Source organism: Lathamus discolor, chromosome 21 (genome assembly GCF_037157495.1).
Source record: "Lathamus discolor isolate bLatDis1 chromosome 21, bLatDis1.hap1, whole genome shotgun sequence".
Lineage (NCBI taxonomy): Eukaryota > Metazoa > Chordata > Aves > Psittaciformes > Psittacidae > Lathamus > Lathamus discolor.
In genome coordinates this window covers 3,241,774-3,255,846 of record NC_088904.1, presented here as the reverse complement: position 1 = coordinate 3,255,846, position 14,073 = coordinate 3,241,774, and the positions used below count along the sequence as shown (strand labels likewise).

Below are 14,073 nucleotides of genomic sequence, written 5' to 3'. Positions count from 1 at the left end.
AGGCATGGATGCCACGGCTTGGGCTGGCCCCAGGCTGCCTCGGGGGTACCCGTGCAGGGACGTGCCAAGCGGCAACGGGGGCACCGAGGGTAAAGGCAGCGCTGAGACCGAGCACGGAGCGAAGGGAACGGGCCCGGAGGCGGCCCCCGGAGCGGCGGGGCCGGGCTCAGAGGCGGCCCCGGGCCCGCCGGGCACTGCCCCCGCTGCCGCAGCCGTGGGCGGGCGGGGCCTGCGCCCGGGGCGGGCGCTCCCCCGAGCCTGGCCGGGGGTGGCCGGGGGCGGCCGGCGGAGGGAGCCGCGGCCCCGCGGGGTGAGGCAGGGCCGCGGTGCCCGCTCCGCACCCGGCCTGTGGGGAGAGGCCGCGGCCCGCCATGGCCGCCCGCCCGCCCCGCCCCGGTCCGCCACCGTCCCACAATGCCCCGCGGCCCCCGCCCCGCTCTGGGAACGCGCGTCCGAGCGCGCCCCCCCCCCTCCGCCTCCCCCATGCCCGGCCAACCAAACTTGCTCTCCGGTTGGCTGCGGCGCCCCGCCCCGCCGGCTTAGTCCCGCCCCCGAGGCGCTCTGCGCTCTCCCATTGGCTAAGCAGCTGTCAGTCAGCGCTTGTTTTCGGCGGCAGCGGGTTGGGTTGCGCCGGCTCGTCGCTGGCTCGGCGGGGCCGTGTGAGGAGGGAGCGGCGGCCGCAGCCGGGCGAGGGCAGCGCGGAGGGGGCCGGCGGCGGCGCTAGGCCCGGCCGCACGTAGTCGGATCCGAGGCCGGGGCCGGGCCGGGCCGCGCCGGCGCCGCGGAGGGAGGGTGGGGTGGGCAGGGAAGGGGGCGCGGGGCCGGGCCGCGCTCCCGGCCGTGCGGAGGCCGGTGGTCGGTGCCCGGGGGGGGTGGGGGGGGTGGGCGGGCGGGGGAGGCCCGGCCTCGGCGCCACCATGACTCTGGAGTCCATGATGGCCTGTTGCCTGAGCGACGAGGTGAAGGAGTCGAAGCGCATCAACGCCGAGATCGAGAAGCAGTTGCGGAGGGACAAGCGCGACGCCCGCCGCGAGCTGAAGCTGCTGCTGCTGGGTGAGAAGCGCCGGGCCCGGCCTTACACCGCGCCGCGGGGCCTCGGCCCTGCCCCGGCCGCGGGGCTTGACAGGTCCCGGTGGCCGCGCCCGGGCGGTGGTTGGCGGTGGTGGTGGCTGGGGGGGGGCTGGGGTTGTCCCCGCCTCGGAGCCGTGCGCTCGGGTGGGGGGGTGAGGGGGGGGGGGGGGATGTGTTGCTGGCTGCCCTTTGTGTGGGTTTTGCGGCGCGTTCTGTGTCCAAATGGTGTTTGACATAAGGAGGAACTGTGAGGATGAACTCATACAATGATCGGGAGTGATTTCGGCTCTGGAGGCTCGGGCACAAAGATGGGTGTGTGTGGAAATGGGCTCGAGGAAGTGCTTCCCGTAGCCGGCCTTTATCAGCGGGCAGGATCCAGGGATGGAATTGATGCTTTTCATTATCCATAGAACCATGGAATAGATTGGGTTGGAAGGGGCCTTAAAGCCCGGTCCGTTCCAACCCCCTTGCCACGGGCATGGACCCCTTCCATTAGAGCAGCTCCCTCCAAGCCCCTGTGTCCAACCTGGCCTTGAGCACTGCCAGGGATGGGGCAGCCACAGCTTCTCTTCCTAGGGAAGAATTTCCAGGCCTTGGGTGAATGTGTGTGGAAAAATCATCTCCCAGCTCCTAAAGCACAGAATTCCCCTTGCGCTGCCCAGGGAGGGCCGGTGGGGTTGGGAGCTTGGGGGAGTGGATCTGAAGAGAAACAAAGCCCAGGAGAGCTGTGTCTGAGGAGGAAATGGCTCTGGTGCTCTTCAGAGGTAGAAATCACCTGTGCAGTGACAAGGGTGTAGGTATGAGGTGGAAATGGAGTGGTGGTGCAGATGGATAAATAAGTATTCCATGTTGAGGTGAGGGTTATAGTGATGGGGGCTCAGTTCCAAGAGCAGCCAGCTAAGATTTGAGGTGTTTAGGTCCTCCTTCAGCAATGAGTTTGATGTCCGGGGAGCCCTCCAATTTGGACTTGTATTTCAGTTTTCATGGCTGCTGTGATGTAGCATCGCTTGTGCATGTGTCCTGCTTTGTGTCTGAAATACCACGTCGTCTCGAGCTGAACCGTGGAGCAGATCTGCTGGATTGAGCTTACTGGGGTCTGTTGGGAGCTGCCCATTGAGGTACAGCCGATGGATTGGGATGATCCCTGCAGGAACAAATAGCCAACTTCATGGGAGTGAAGTGAGGCTGGGGCTGCCTCTGGAGGGCTGCCATTGTTGTGTCGTGGCAATGAAGTGAAGGCCAGGGCTTTCCTTCTCCCCCTGAATCCTCGGTGGTTAACGTGTTGCTGTGCCCCAGGTGAAGGGTAAAATCCAGGGCTTGGTGTTTGTGCTCTGCAGAGCCGCTGGGGCAGCTGCTGTAAGACATCGGGTACATGTCTTCCATGTGTCTCCTGCTTCCTGACAGCGGTCCCACAGAAGCAGCCGTTTCAAAATAGGTTGGCACTATAGGATAGATCTGGGTTAAGAAGATCCCACTGGATCTAAAGATTTCACTTTAGGAATGATCCCAATTGCTCAAGAATCCTTTCTGCTTTTCTGCAAGATGCAGCTCTGGGCCATTCAGCATCAGATTTGCAGAACAAAAGCTCTATAGGAGATGGTTAATATTGAATGAGCAGCATTCCCGGTTCTAGGATGTGTCTGCTGGGTGCTTTGCACCGGAGACAGCACAATTCCCACCTTCACTCGTGGCAGGTAGTGAGTGTTCTCCCTCCTTGACGTATCTGTGCTTCCAGGGGTTTCTTTCTTGCTGTTACGTGGAGCTCTTCCATGCACCACTGTTAGGGGTGGTGTTAGTGGCAGACCTCTCCCAGACCCTCAAGATTCCAGAGGGAATTTCTGCCTCCCAGAAACTTCATTCATTTTCCTTGTCACTTCATTCGGTGACAGTTTGGTGGTTGAAGCCTAAAGTAGAGCGCTGGGGTGAGGAACGACAGCGGGAATCGATGATGCACCAGGTAGTGAGAACTCTGGTTTCAAAGTGTTGGACATTGCCCTCTGGTATAAGGTGGTTGTTCCTCTTTGTACTGGGTGGGGAGGGGGGTTCAGCGTGTTGACTGCGGAATGAACCTCCAAGTGCCAGTCAGGGGTTGTTCCCAATGCAGGGTGAACTGTTGTTTTCCCCCTTTTGACAGATGCAGTGGGGAATTCACATTGCCTCAACGTTAGCAGATGAAATAAGGTTACTGTGCTCTGCAAAACCTCGGCTGGGTGAGAGCAAAAGGCCCCTTTAACCAAAAACCCAACCCCAAAGATGGTTGCTGGTGGATGACAGGAGAAATCTGGGTTTGAGCTCTGGGCTGAGTGGCTGGTGCTGAGGTTTCTCTTAGGTTTGTGCTATCAGAATGCTTTGAAGCACAACATCTTGTCTTCCCCCCCCTCACTTTTGGTCGCTGTGGTAAGCACCGAGGAAGCATTTCTCACCACAGTGAGAGAAACCACAAAAGATTTCAGTTTCCATTTCCCCTCTCCCATATTATGGGATAGCTTTGTGTTTGAGAGCCTTTGCTGCCTGTTAATGGTGTTTCTAATGCTCATTCCTCTCCTCGCTGATGGGATTTCTGTCACATCTCGGCTATGGGGGGAGCTGGTTTGGTTTAAACGTGCTGCTTCTGGTTCTGTGCTCCCTGCTCTTATGGGAGCATATTTATTTGTTTGCCTTTTAGCCTCCCACTACAAACAGGAGTAACTGAGAATCTACCTCTGAGTAGTAACTGTGGAGTGTGATGAATGACAAGCAGGCTTCATACGACGAGTCCCTGCTGTGAGGATACCTGATGGTGAAAGGACTTGTTGCTTATGGGATAGGTTTTAGTTTTCGCTCTCAGGGAGTTGGGCCCCTGAATTAAAGAGGTTTTTTGTATATATATTCTGTATATGGATAACAAAGGTTTAGAAGATTGAGTAAAAGTACTTGAGAAAAGCATCCATGGTAGATCTTTAAGCTGTTGGCTATGGATGCCTTCCACTGGAGCAGCTTGCTCCAAGCCCCTGTGTCCAGCCTGGCCTTGAGCACTGCCAGGGATGAGGCAGCCACAGCTTCTCTGGGCACCCTGTGCCAGCGCCTCAGCACCCTCACAGGGAAGAGCTTCTGCCTAAGAGCTCAGCTCAGTCTCCCCTGGGGCAGGTTAAAGCCATTCCTGTTGGCCTGTCCCTACAAGCCCTTCTCCAGGTTTCCCTTTAGGCACTGGGAGCTGCTCTAAGGTCTCCCTGGAATCATGACTCTAACCAGGCCGTGTATCAGCATCGATAACTTTACCTGCTGATGGTTTTCTCTCATACTTACGGTGTTAGAAAGTTCCTCCCCTATCTCTTTATCTTCTCTGTTGGCCTTCACGTGTTCAGCAACACTTCTCTGGGGCCATAAATGTAGGAGTGGGAGGACCTGCCTCGCTGTGTGTGCAGGAAGCAGCAACAGGGCCAGGCTGAATGTGCTGTGTCTTTCCCTCCTGTGTGCTCTAAGCCCTCGTGTCCCTGGGGCAGCAAACCCATGGTAGAAGGAGCAGGTAGCCCTGCTGCGCAGCCTGCAGTCTGTAAGGGCTTAAGATCCAGTGCAGAGAGCTGTGAGCAGCATCCTCCTCTGCTCTCCCCTCATGTTAACTCTGTAATGCCCAGAGGCCACAAGCACTCATAGATGTATCTTGCCCCGGTGATGATTATCATTTCAGTCCAAACATCCTGTTTGCACAGCAGTTTGAGATGCTGAGCAGATCCCCTTCCGTAGCTGCTCGCATCAGCTGGAGAATCCTGTTGTTTCTTGAGCTCCTTTCTCCTTTAGAGCTGATTTATTTCGGTTGTGTTCAGAGAAAAGCCACATTTTCTGGAAGATCAAGAGCATTTTGTGCCAAACCACAGCGAAACGCCCGAGCAAACGGGCTTCCCCTGAGCCTCTCCATTGGCAGTATCACCAATTGTGGAGCGTGCTGCTGGGATTGTAGCATCTTACTGGAGTATCTGGGAATAGGTCAGGTGTGACGGACCAGGGCCTTTTGACGCAGAACGGGTGGGAGGAGCTGTAACGTGAGAGGTGGAAGAAGAACCAGAGCTGCTTGTGAAGGCTGCTCGGAAGGACAAGATGTCTTCCTGTGCTCTGAGCTTTGTGGTAGGGATGAGCTGGACCAGCCAGAGTGGCCTTGAGGATGCTGGCAAGCAGCTCAAACAGTGCTTGGAAGCCGTGTGTGCTCGGGTAGAGCAAGAGGAGCTTTGGGATGTGATGGGATGGATGTTAGATGCTCTCTTCCTCAGCAAATGTTGCTCCTGATGGCTCTTAACTCTCTCTTGCATTCCATAGGCACTGGGGAGAGTGGAAAGAGCACATTCATTAAGCAGATGCGTATCATTCATGGCTCAGGCTACTCTGAAGAGGACAAAAAAGGCTTCACCAAGCTGGTGTACCAGAACATCTTCACTGCCATGCAGTCTATGATCAGGGCCATGGAAACCCTGAAGATTCTGTACAAATATGAACAGAACAAGGTAAGTTGCTCCCACTTTTTGCACGTGTCTTTAGGCACTGGGGATTCTAGGGCTTGACTCCAAAGTTCCTGTTCCCTTGTGTCCTTCTTCATGGCAGTCTCAGCCTCTGGGCAGTCTTTCCCATAGATGTTGTGTGCTCAAGGACTGCTTGTTGGGACATTTTGGCCTCTCTGTGACCAATAGCCGCTGCTTCTGACCCCTGACAACACCCCCTTTTGAATTTCTCTTTCTGTCTTTCCTCTCAATCTGAAGGCCAATGCAGTGCTGATCCGGGAAGTGGATGTAGAAAAGGTCATGACATTTGAGCAGCCATATGTAAGTGCAATTAAAACATTGTGGAATGACCCTGGAATCCAAGAATGTTATGACAGGAGAAGAGAATATCAGCTTTCTGACTCAGCTAAATAGTAAGTACCTACTCACTGGTAGTTGGGAGTGATGCTCTAACAAATAATACCTGTCCAGTTGTTTAATGGAAGCCTAGAATTGGTTCCAGTGAGCAGGAATACTGCTGTGGATTTCCCTGTGTTATTTTAAGTAGCTTCTCTCGTTTTCCCTGACGTGGGTGAGTCTTGCTGGTGCTTTAGACAAGCTGCACAGCCTCTGCTGGCCACGTGGATTGGGATAAAAGCTGTAGGCACATGAGAAAGGCAGAAATATCCTTAGGAAAAGTGAAGCTGAAAGAGCAGTGGGAGCAGGAACTTGTTTGAATCTGGCTCCGCAAGGCAAAGATGTGCACTAGAGAAGCTGTGTTTGTTTTGGGGGTAGATTTAGATCTGGAAAATCCTCACCATTTCCTACTTTTCCTAAGGTAAAGGATAAGATGGGTTTGTGGGGGGTGATAAAGGCACATCTGCTTCTGGATCTACTTGAGGCTTGAATCTCTACCTTACACCATCTAGTTTGGCCCTGGCACTTAGGCAGCAGAAGTGTTGCTCTCTCTTCAGGTTTGTCCTTTGGTCTACATGGATGTGTAACTACTGGTGGCTGGTTTGACAGATGACATAGGTTTGCTTGGTACTAAATAGAAAACCTCAGATGAGACTTAAGTCTCAACCATAAGCATCCCTGAACTTCAGCTTTCTCTCACTGCCGCACTCCTTTTGCTGTCCTTGCTCCTGTTTTTCCCCAAAGCAGATGGCTGGTGAATTACTGCTTCCTAAAGATTTATTCCCATATTTGAAGTGATTCAGGTGACTTTTGCTTTTCTTGTTGAGCCAGGGAAAGCCTAAAGGGGTTGAAATACGTGTCTTTATGTGCTGTAACCTCGGGCAATTTGTCTTTTCCTTCCTGTAGCTATCTCAGCGACGTGGATCGTATCGCTACCCCGGGATATCTACCAACTCAGCAAGATGTGCTACGGGTTCGAGTTCCTACAACTGGGATCATAGAGTACCCCTTTGACCTAGAGAATATTATCTTCAGGTACTGAAGGTGTATTCATGTTACAGCTGAACTCAGAGAGGGGAGAAGAGATGGCTTCAGGATTGCTTTAGAGTGGCCCTGTGCTTGAGTGGCTGTATGTGGTGTGATGTTCTGAAGCATCTGCTGAAGGCTGCTCCTGCCATGGGGATGGTGTGACATGTTATTCTGATGAAGGGAAAGCTCCAAGCTGTGGAACAGAATCAGTGACACTTAAAGCCCAGCTAACCATCTTGCAGGGATCTTGGGAGGGATTGTGTTGCACGTGAGGAGTGAACTGGTGGGAGCTTAAGCCACCGAGGGGATGGGGGAAGACTTGGGCTGGGAGTGAAATGTATTTGCCTTTAAGAACGCTGAGCTCAACCAACCTTGACCAGTTATTTCTCCTTCAAAAAGAGACCACTTCTTGTGCAGAAATCTGTCAGAGGTGGTTTTCTGTGCCCTCCTTGTGCTCTCAGGATGACACCAAAGCTGGCTGCCTATGCTGCTGCAGCACCAGGTGGCATTTGATGGCCATCCTGTCAGTTGGATGTATTTCTGGAGCAGGATGGTTTATAAACCACCCTGTTAGCAAGCACATTTTCCATCCCCACGCCAAGTTAAATAGAGTGGCAAAGAGCCACGATGCTTCTCATCATATGCTGGTCCTGTTCAGCTAGAGAACTGCAGCCACTTCGGTGCTACTATGTGTGTTTCTCTTCCTTAGAATGGTGGATGTTGGAGGGCAAAGATCGGAACGAAGGAAGTGGATCCATTGCTTTGAAAATGTGACTTCCATCATGTTTTTAGTAGCACTTAGTGAATATGACCAAGTTCTGGTGGAATCTGATAATGAGGTAAGCCAAAAAAAGGGAACTCAACAGGAAGGTGAAAAGAAAGGAGGAATGTCTTTAGCTTCTGCAGGCTGGTCCCAAAGTGGGATTAGCATCTGTTGCTGGTTTTGGTCTTCAGTTTGTCCTGTTGCAAAGGGAGCATGAGCCTTGGTAGGTTATGATGTCCCTGAGGATGGAGAATGTGTGGAGCATTTGGATCATCAGGAACTTCTCAAGTAATCCTGAAACACTGTGAAATTGCTGAGTTCTGTGTGCTTGGGAATGCTCCTAAACCCCCTCCATTCCTCCTTTCCACACTGAATGACTCCGTGCTGTGGCTGCTGCCTTTTTAGATAGTGCCTGCTCTCTTTGAAGGTGTGACACTGAATCTTTACACTTGCTAAGAGACTAAAAAATGCCATTAGGTAACAGCAGTTATTCCTTTTCTGCAGACAAAACATGTCCACAGAGTCCTCTCACATGACTCTCACAGCATAAAATGACTGTTAAGGCTTCTGATCTCAATGGTTCGCCAATTAAATGAAGCTGGAAACCATTAGATCTTGCATTTCCTTTCTATTTACTGGTGCAGCTTGAGCCAGAACCTACCTGGGGCCAAAGGATTCTGCATCCAGTATCCAAGATTCTGGATTGCTGCAGATCGGAGTGCAGGCAGCAGAAAAGCATCTCAGTGTGCTCCTTTGTGGAAACAGGGCTTTCTCTTCTCTCTTTCAGAACCGGATGGAAGAGAGCAAAGCCCTCTTTCGAACCATTATCACTTACCCATGGTTCCAAAACTCTTCTGTTATCCTCTTTCTCAACAAGAAAGATCTGTTGGAAGACAAGATCCTATATTCCCACCTTGTCGACTATTTCCCGGAGTTTGATGGTGAGTGGTTTTCAAGGAGGAACGTTCTTATCTAGAAGAAGGGGTTGGAGGTGGTTTGGTCAGAATTGTATTTGGTTTTGAAAGACATCTCAGCTCTGGAGATGGGCAAAACATCTGGATTGGGGAAGGAATAGCTAGAGCAAGGAGAAGATGGCACCAAAGTATCTTAATCATGTGGAGGTAACTGCAATCTGATGGAATGAGTCTCTCCTAGATGAAGAATGACTCCTCCTGCCCTCAGGATGCACTTCAGGGTGTTATGGAAGTCTGGCTTTTCTACCTGTGTGCTTATGCAGAAACCCAGTTCATAAACCCCATTCACTGGTGTACTGGGCACTTCAATCCTGTAGTCAGGAGGTGATGTGAGTCCTTGTTTTAAGAAACTGCCTGGTCAATAACCCAGCTTGTTCAAATGAGGGTGCTGCCGATCTCAAAGTGAATTGTGACTCATGTGCCATCTGCAGCTGTGGTCAGCCAGGGTCTATGTGAAGCAGAGAAATTGCTGTTGGCAGCAGAACTCCTCAGCCTAAATCATGCTTCAGGCTCTTCAGTTGAGTTCATTTAAAGCTGGCTGGTAACATCTGTCCAGGGCTTTAGATCCTTACAGGGTAGATTGTGATGAGCTCTTAGCAGAAGCTGTTCCCTGTGAGGGTGGTGGGACACTGAAATGGGTTGAATAGAGAAGCTGTGGCTGCCCCATCCCTGGCAGTGCTCAAGGCCAGGTTGGACACAGGGGCTTGGAGCAAGCTGCTCCAGTGGAAGGGGTCCCTGCCCGTGGCAGGGGGTTGGAGCTGGCTGAGCTTTCAGGTCCTTTCCAGCCCACCCCAGTGTGGGGTTGCTGGGTCAGTGGGTAACTGGTGTCTCTGTTCGCTGCAGGCCCGCAGAGGGATGCGCAGGCAGCCCGGGAGTTCATTCTCAAGATGTTTGTGGATTTAAATCCCGACAGCGATAAAATCATCTATTCCCACTTCACATGTGCCACAGACACGGAAAACATCCGTTTCGTCTTCGCAGCTGTCAAGGACACCATCCTACAGCTCAACCTGAAGGAATACAACCTGGTTTGACCCCGCTCCGCTCTCAGCCCCTTCGAGAGGCTTCGTTGGGAAGAAAAGACAAAACAAGAAAGTTTCCAGACGACAGGAAAACCACAAAAGTTTTAATTCCTTTTTTTTTTTTTGTTTGGTTTTTTTTTTCTTTTTTTTTGGGTTTTTTTTTTTTGATGATGTAATGATTGCAAATTGTCTGACCTGTGGAGTGGCACGTGCTCAGTGTTACCCTGGAGTCTCATGTCTCTGTCCACAGAGTAGCTGATTTCCTATTTTAACAAGATCGCTTTTCTTTCACAAGTTAACGGGGATATGCCTCATCTCTTCAGCACCTTGCTTACTTCTTACGTTCTGCCAACTTAAAGCAGCCTCATCTTGAGCTTTCCTTCGTTGCTTCGCCACTTTTTGCCTCCCCCCTTCCCCTTTCCTTCCCCCCCCGTTTTCATTCCCATGGTATATATATAAATATATATATAAAAACAACCCCCAACTTTCCAGCTGAGATTGTGAATTCACTGGACTGTGGGAGTGCAGAATGCTACTGGGCCCTTTGCCTTGTGCTATGGGTGCCTCTGGTGTCAGTTGTTAACCCTGCTTGCTTCTTGCCCTTCCCTTTCCCTTCCCCAGGACACGCTCCATGGTTCACTGTGATGAAACGTTGGGGAGGAGCAATTGCTCTCCAACCATTGTGCAAAAAAGAAACCCCACACAAGAAAAAGGCAAACCACCACCACCACCACCACCAAAAGCCATCACTTTGCCATTCTTTATATGTTCTAGTTTTGAGTTATTTTGTTTCTTTATCAATGATAAAAGGTATGGAGACTGTGATTATTATTTTTTTTTTTTTAAATTATTGATGTTCTATACATAGTTTGCTACGTGTTGCTGTATTTTGTTCATGGACTACAAATGATGGAAGCTCTTGGAGCAATAGCTGCTGAGCCTGGGGAAGTGCCTGACTGTAATTGTTCTTTCGTTTTCTCTCCTTGGTTTTCTTTTGGTTTGAATTTTAGGTTTGCTTTTCTTTTGGTTACTCACACACGTCCCCACATCCTCCCCCTCCCCACACACCACAAGGCTCCATTTGCAGAGAGCAAACTTAGGTCTTGTTGAGTAGAGAGCGGTGTGTGACATGGAGCGGCTTCTGCGGGCAGCGCATCCCCAAAGCGCGCCGAGGAGTTGTGGCATTTCAGCATCACGCTTGGGCTGGATGGGAGATCTCTCTAGTCTCGTGCCACCCTTGAGTTCTTTTCTTGCTGCTAGTAGCAAACAAGCCTTGATTATTGTTCTGTGCCAGTGTGTTCAATTGACTGTGTAAGAATTCCTTGGTCCTGTCCAGCTCGTAGGTTCATAGGAAGGACCAGAGTTGGTTCGCGACCAACTTTGGGATGCAGGGAGGATTCTTACTTGAAAAGCTTGAGGATGGAGGGAGGAGCAGTTCTCCCTCTCCTGTTTATGCATTCCCCATAGGCACATGCTGCTGGGTTTCTCTTGAGAGGAGTAGGGATCCTCGTTGGAAGACATGCACACAACCTTGCTCCAGGGGAATGTGTGCTGTGTCGTGGCTGGAGCACCCGGTGCGGTGGGAGCAGGGAGCTCTGCTGTGCTGGTAGCAGGAGAGCAGAGAACAGGCTTTGCTGGTGCAGGTGGAAGGTAGAGCAGCAGCAGTTGTGGATTCTAGATGCCAAATGGAACTCCACTAAGCGGAAGGATGTGAAGCCTTTGCACATTGGAGAGCTGAGGCAAGTGAACAGACGTGCTGCAGAGCTGCTGCCAGCCTGGAAAGTAACTGCAGTGGCAAGGAGCAGGGGTAGGAAGCAGGGAAACCTGACCCACCGCTGGCTATGTGTTGTTTAGCATCATTAATGCTTCTCTTTCAATTCCAACCAGTAGCATCGGGTCCAAATTCTCTGGCTCAAGCAGGTTGCCCCCGTGAAGGCCTGAAGGTGAAGACATGAGCTGCACTGTTGAAGGGGGCTGTTGATATTTTGTCTCTTTTGTAGACAGAGCACTACATCAGTGTTTTGCACAACATGTAAGAGTCAATCTTAACTGTCTGAGATGCTTTGATCTAGAACACTACAGTAGGGAGGGACAGCGTTGTTGTTTCTAGGTCCCTCTTGTGAGGGAAGCCTCTGATGTCTTGGAGCACTACAGGAGAAAGGAAGCTCTGCTCAGAGCCATGAGAGAGCTCAAGGTGGAGCAGTAGCCATGGGACCAACAGTTGAAGAGCCAGTGTGGCTGAGCAGTGATGCTGGAGGAAACACAGCATCTCTTTAGAGTAGCCACGCTCTGGCCTGCATGGAACACTTGGGAGGAAGGAGAGGGATTCCCATGTGTCAGACAGCTTTGCATCAATTTTACTGCTTGGTTTTCTTTTTGTCTTTATGCCAAAATGATCCATTTTGTAGAAACTGTCCTATAAAGAGGAATTTATAATCATCCGGGTGTATTCGAAGTGCTGCTCAGCCCAAGCAGATGGCAGCAGCAGCCTCTTCTGTGATCCTCTTGGAAATGGTTCACACTACAGCTATTGCCAGCCCAAAGCTGGCGCTGAGAGACACAGGCTCTTGGGAATAACTTCCCAGAAGTTCTTTTCCGAGGTGAATGATGGTGGTACTTCCACTTGAATCAGAAACTCCTTGGGTTTGTGTCCTCCCCTTCTTGAAGTGCTGCTGCCCTGGCACAGGAGGAGGGAGTTTGGCTTCTGTCTCTTGCAGAGGGACTCCGTTGTATGGGAGCTGTTGAGGCTGAGGGCACAAGGAGTTAGGGGGGTGAGTACCTTGCTGAGCAACTCCTTGGTGTAGCTGTTGGCCTGGTGACTGACTTGGCGTGGTGGTTACTGCACAGGGAAGGGGAGAACGTTCCACGGTGGCTCTTAGGAGTTCTGAACCCTCCTTTGGAATGAGGCAGGGAATGGGTCGGACTCGTGTGTGTGATCCAGAGTTGTCCATGGGCCGCGTTCCATGCGAGAACATCCCAGTTTTGGCACGTGCTCGTCTGAGCACGAGGGAGCTCGTGTGCCTCTGGCTTTTGGCCAGCACCGCGTTGCTGCAGCGCTGGTTCGCATCTCTCTTGGCTGGTCCTTTGGCAAAGACCTGCCCCAGCAAAAGTGCCAAACCCGAAACCGAATTTGCCTCTTCTCCCCCTTTTTCCATAAGTGAGGCCAGTTGGGAATGTTCTGCAGGTTGAGACCTTCAGGAAAGAGGTGGAATTGGGTTCTTGGGGGATAACCTCGGATCTTGAGCCCGCGGATACGGTCTCTGGGCCGACCTCTGCTCTTTGCTCTGCTGAAGAAACCGACTTTGAACCAGATTGAAACTTGAGGCGAGGAGCAGCCCGCTTTCCTTCTGCCATTCCAGATGGATTGGAGCAACAGCCCCTTCCCGCTTCAGCGTGTCACATAGCTCCTTGCCCCTCTCCCCTCTCCCAGAGGTGGATTCCTTGGTTTCTTGTTGTTGCTTCCTCGCAGTGTCGGCCTTGCCTTCCACTCTGGGTTTTCTTCATGTGTTTTCTTGGTTTTAAAAAGAAAAAAAAAAAGAAAAAAAAAAAGGAAAAAAGTTAAAAAAAAAGGAAAAAAAAAAAGGTTAAAAAACCACTTCTATATATATATAAAAATATATCTAGAGTACTTGCCGAGTGTGCTGCCCGTTGTGTCGTTCTGTACAGAGCCCAGGTCGTGAGAGTCCAGCCGAGATCCAGTGTGTTCTGCAGCACCCAGTTATTGAAGAGTATGGTTTGTGCCAATGCCCCTTCTTTAGTAGTGCCAGAGACTCTTGCCAAGTGCCAATGTGGTGGAACTTCTTTGGTTAGACTTGTACCTTCTCATTGCAGACCATTTCACCATTAGCCTCTTGAAAAGGAGCCTCTCTCCAACGCTGTTTTTAAACCTTGTCCTTTGCAGTGCATGTATTGTTGTGCGTGTTGGGGTGGGAGGGAGGGCAGAGGGGAGGGGAAAGGAGTTGCTGAATAAGATACCCACTGTCCGGATCTGTTCAGGCTCCAAAGTGTCTCATTCCAGTCCAGGAGTGGGTTTGTTTCTTGCAATGATCCCACTCCGACTGCTGGGCAACAACCCCCTTAGGACAGAAATCTCGGATGGAAAACAAAAAAAAACCACCATGGATTTTCATATCTTTCTCCTGAAATAAAATTCTCTGTTTGAAATTGGAATAAATTTTGTTCCTAAAAGCCCTGGTGGTCCTGGGTGTGTTTCTTCATTCCTTTCTTTTCTGCTTGGTTCCAACAGGACCTCGCGGGACCTTGCAGCCCGTTGAGGCTAAAAAACGTTGGCCCTGCTTGGAAAACCAGGATTCAGGCATCAACCAAAGTGGTTTGGTCACTAGAAGGTA

The 14,073-nt window shown here is 51.4% G+C and overlaps 1 protein-coding gene across 1 annotated transcript; it reads left to right on the top strand.

Annotated features, from left to right (window-relative positions):
* Window positions 1-877: 877 nt before the first annotated feature.
* Window positions 878-13,912, top strand: GNA11 (G protein subunit alpha 11). The gene is made up of 7 exons (XM_065699603.1): window positions 878-1,053; window positions 5,362-5,546; window positions 5,799-5,953; window positions 6,843-6,971; window positions 7,675-7,804; window positions 8,516-8,669; window positions 9,546-13,912. Exons 1-7 carry the CDS (start codon window positions 918-920, stop codon window positions 9,734-9,736), a joined length of 1,080 nt encoding a protein of 359 aa, XP_065555675.1. The 5' UTR covers window positions 878-917; the 3' UTR covers window positions 9,737-13,912.
* The last annotated feature ends 161 nt before the right edge of the window (window positions 13,913-14,073 follow it).

Bases quoted from the DNA above. Each gene is read 5' to 3' on its own strand.
- GNA11 (XM_065699603.1), top strand. From the start codon at position 918: ATGACTCTGGAGTCCATGATGGCCTGTTGCCTGAGCGACGAGGTGAAG. The intron at 5,547-5,798 runs GTAAGTTGCTCC...CTCAATCTGAAG, and splicing joins ACAAATATGAACAGAACAAG to GCCAATGCAGTGCTGATCCG. The intron at 8,670-9,545 runs GTGAGTGGTTTT...TGTTCGCTGCAG, and splicing joins CTATTTCCCGGAGTTTGATG to GCCCGCAGAGGGATGCGCAG.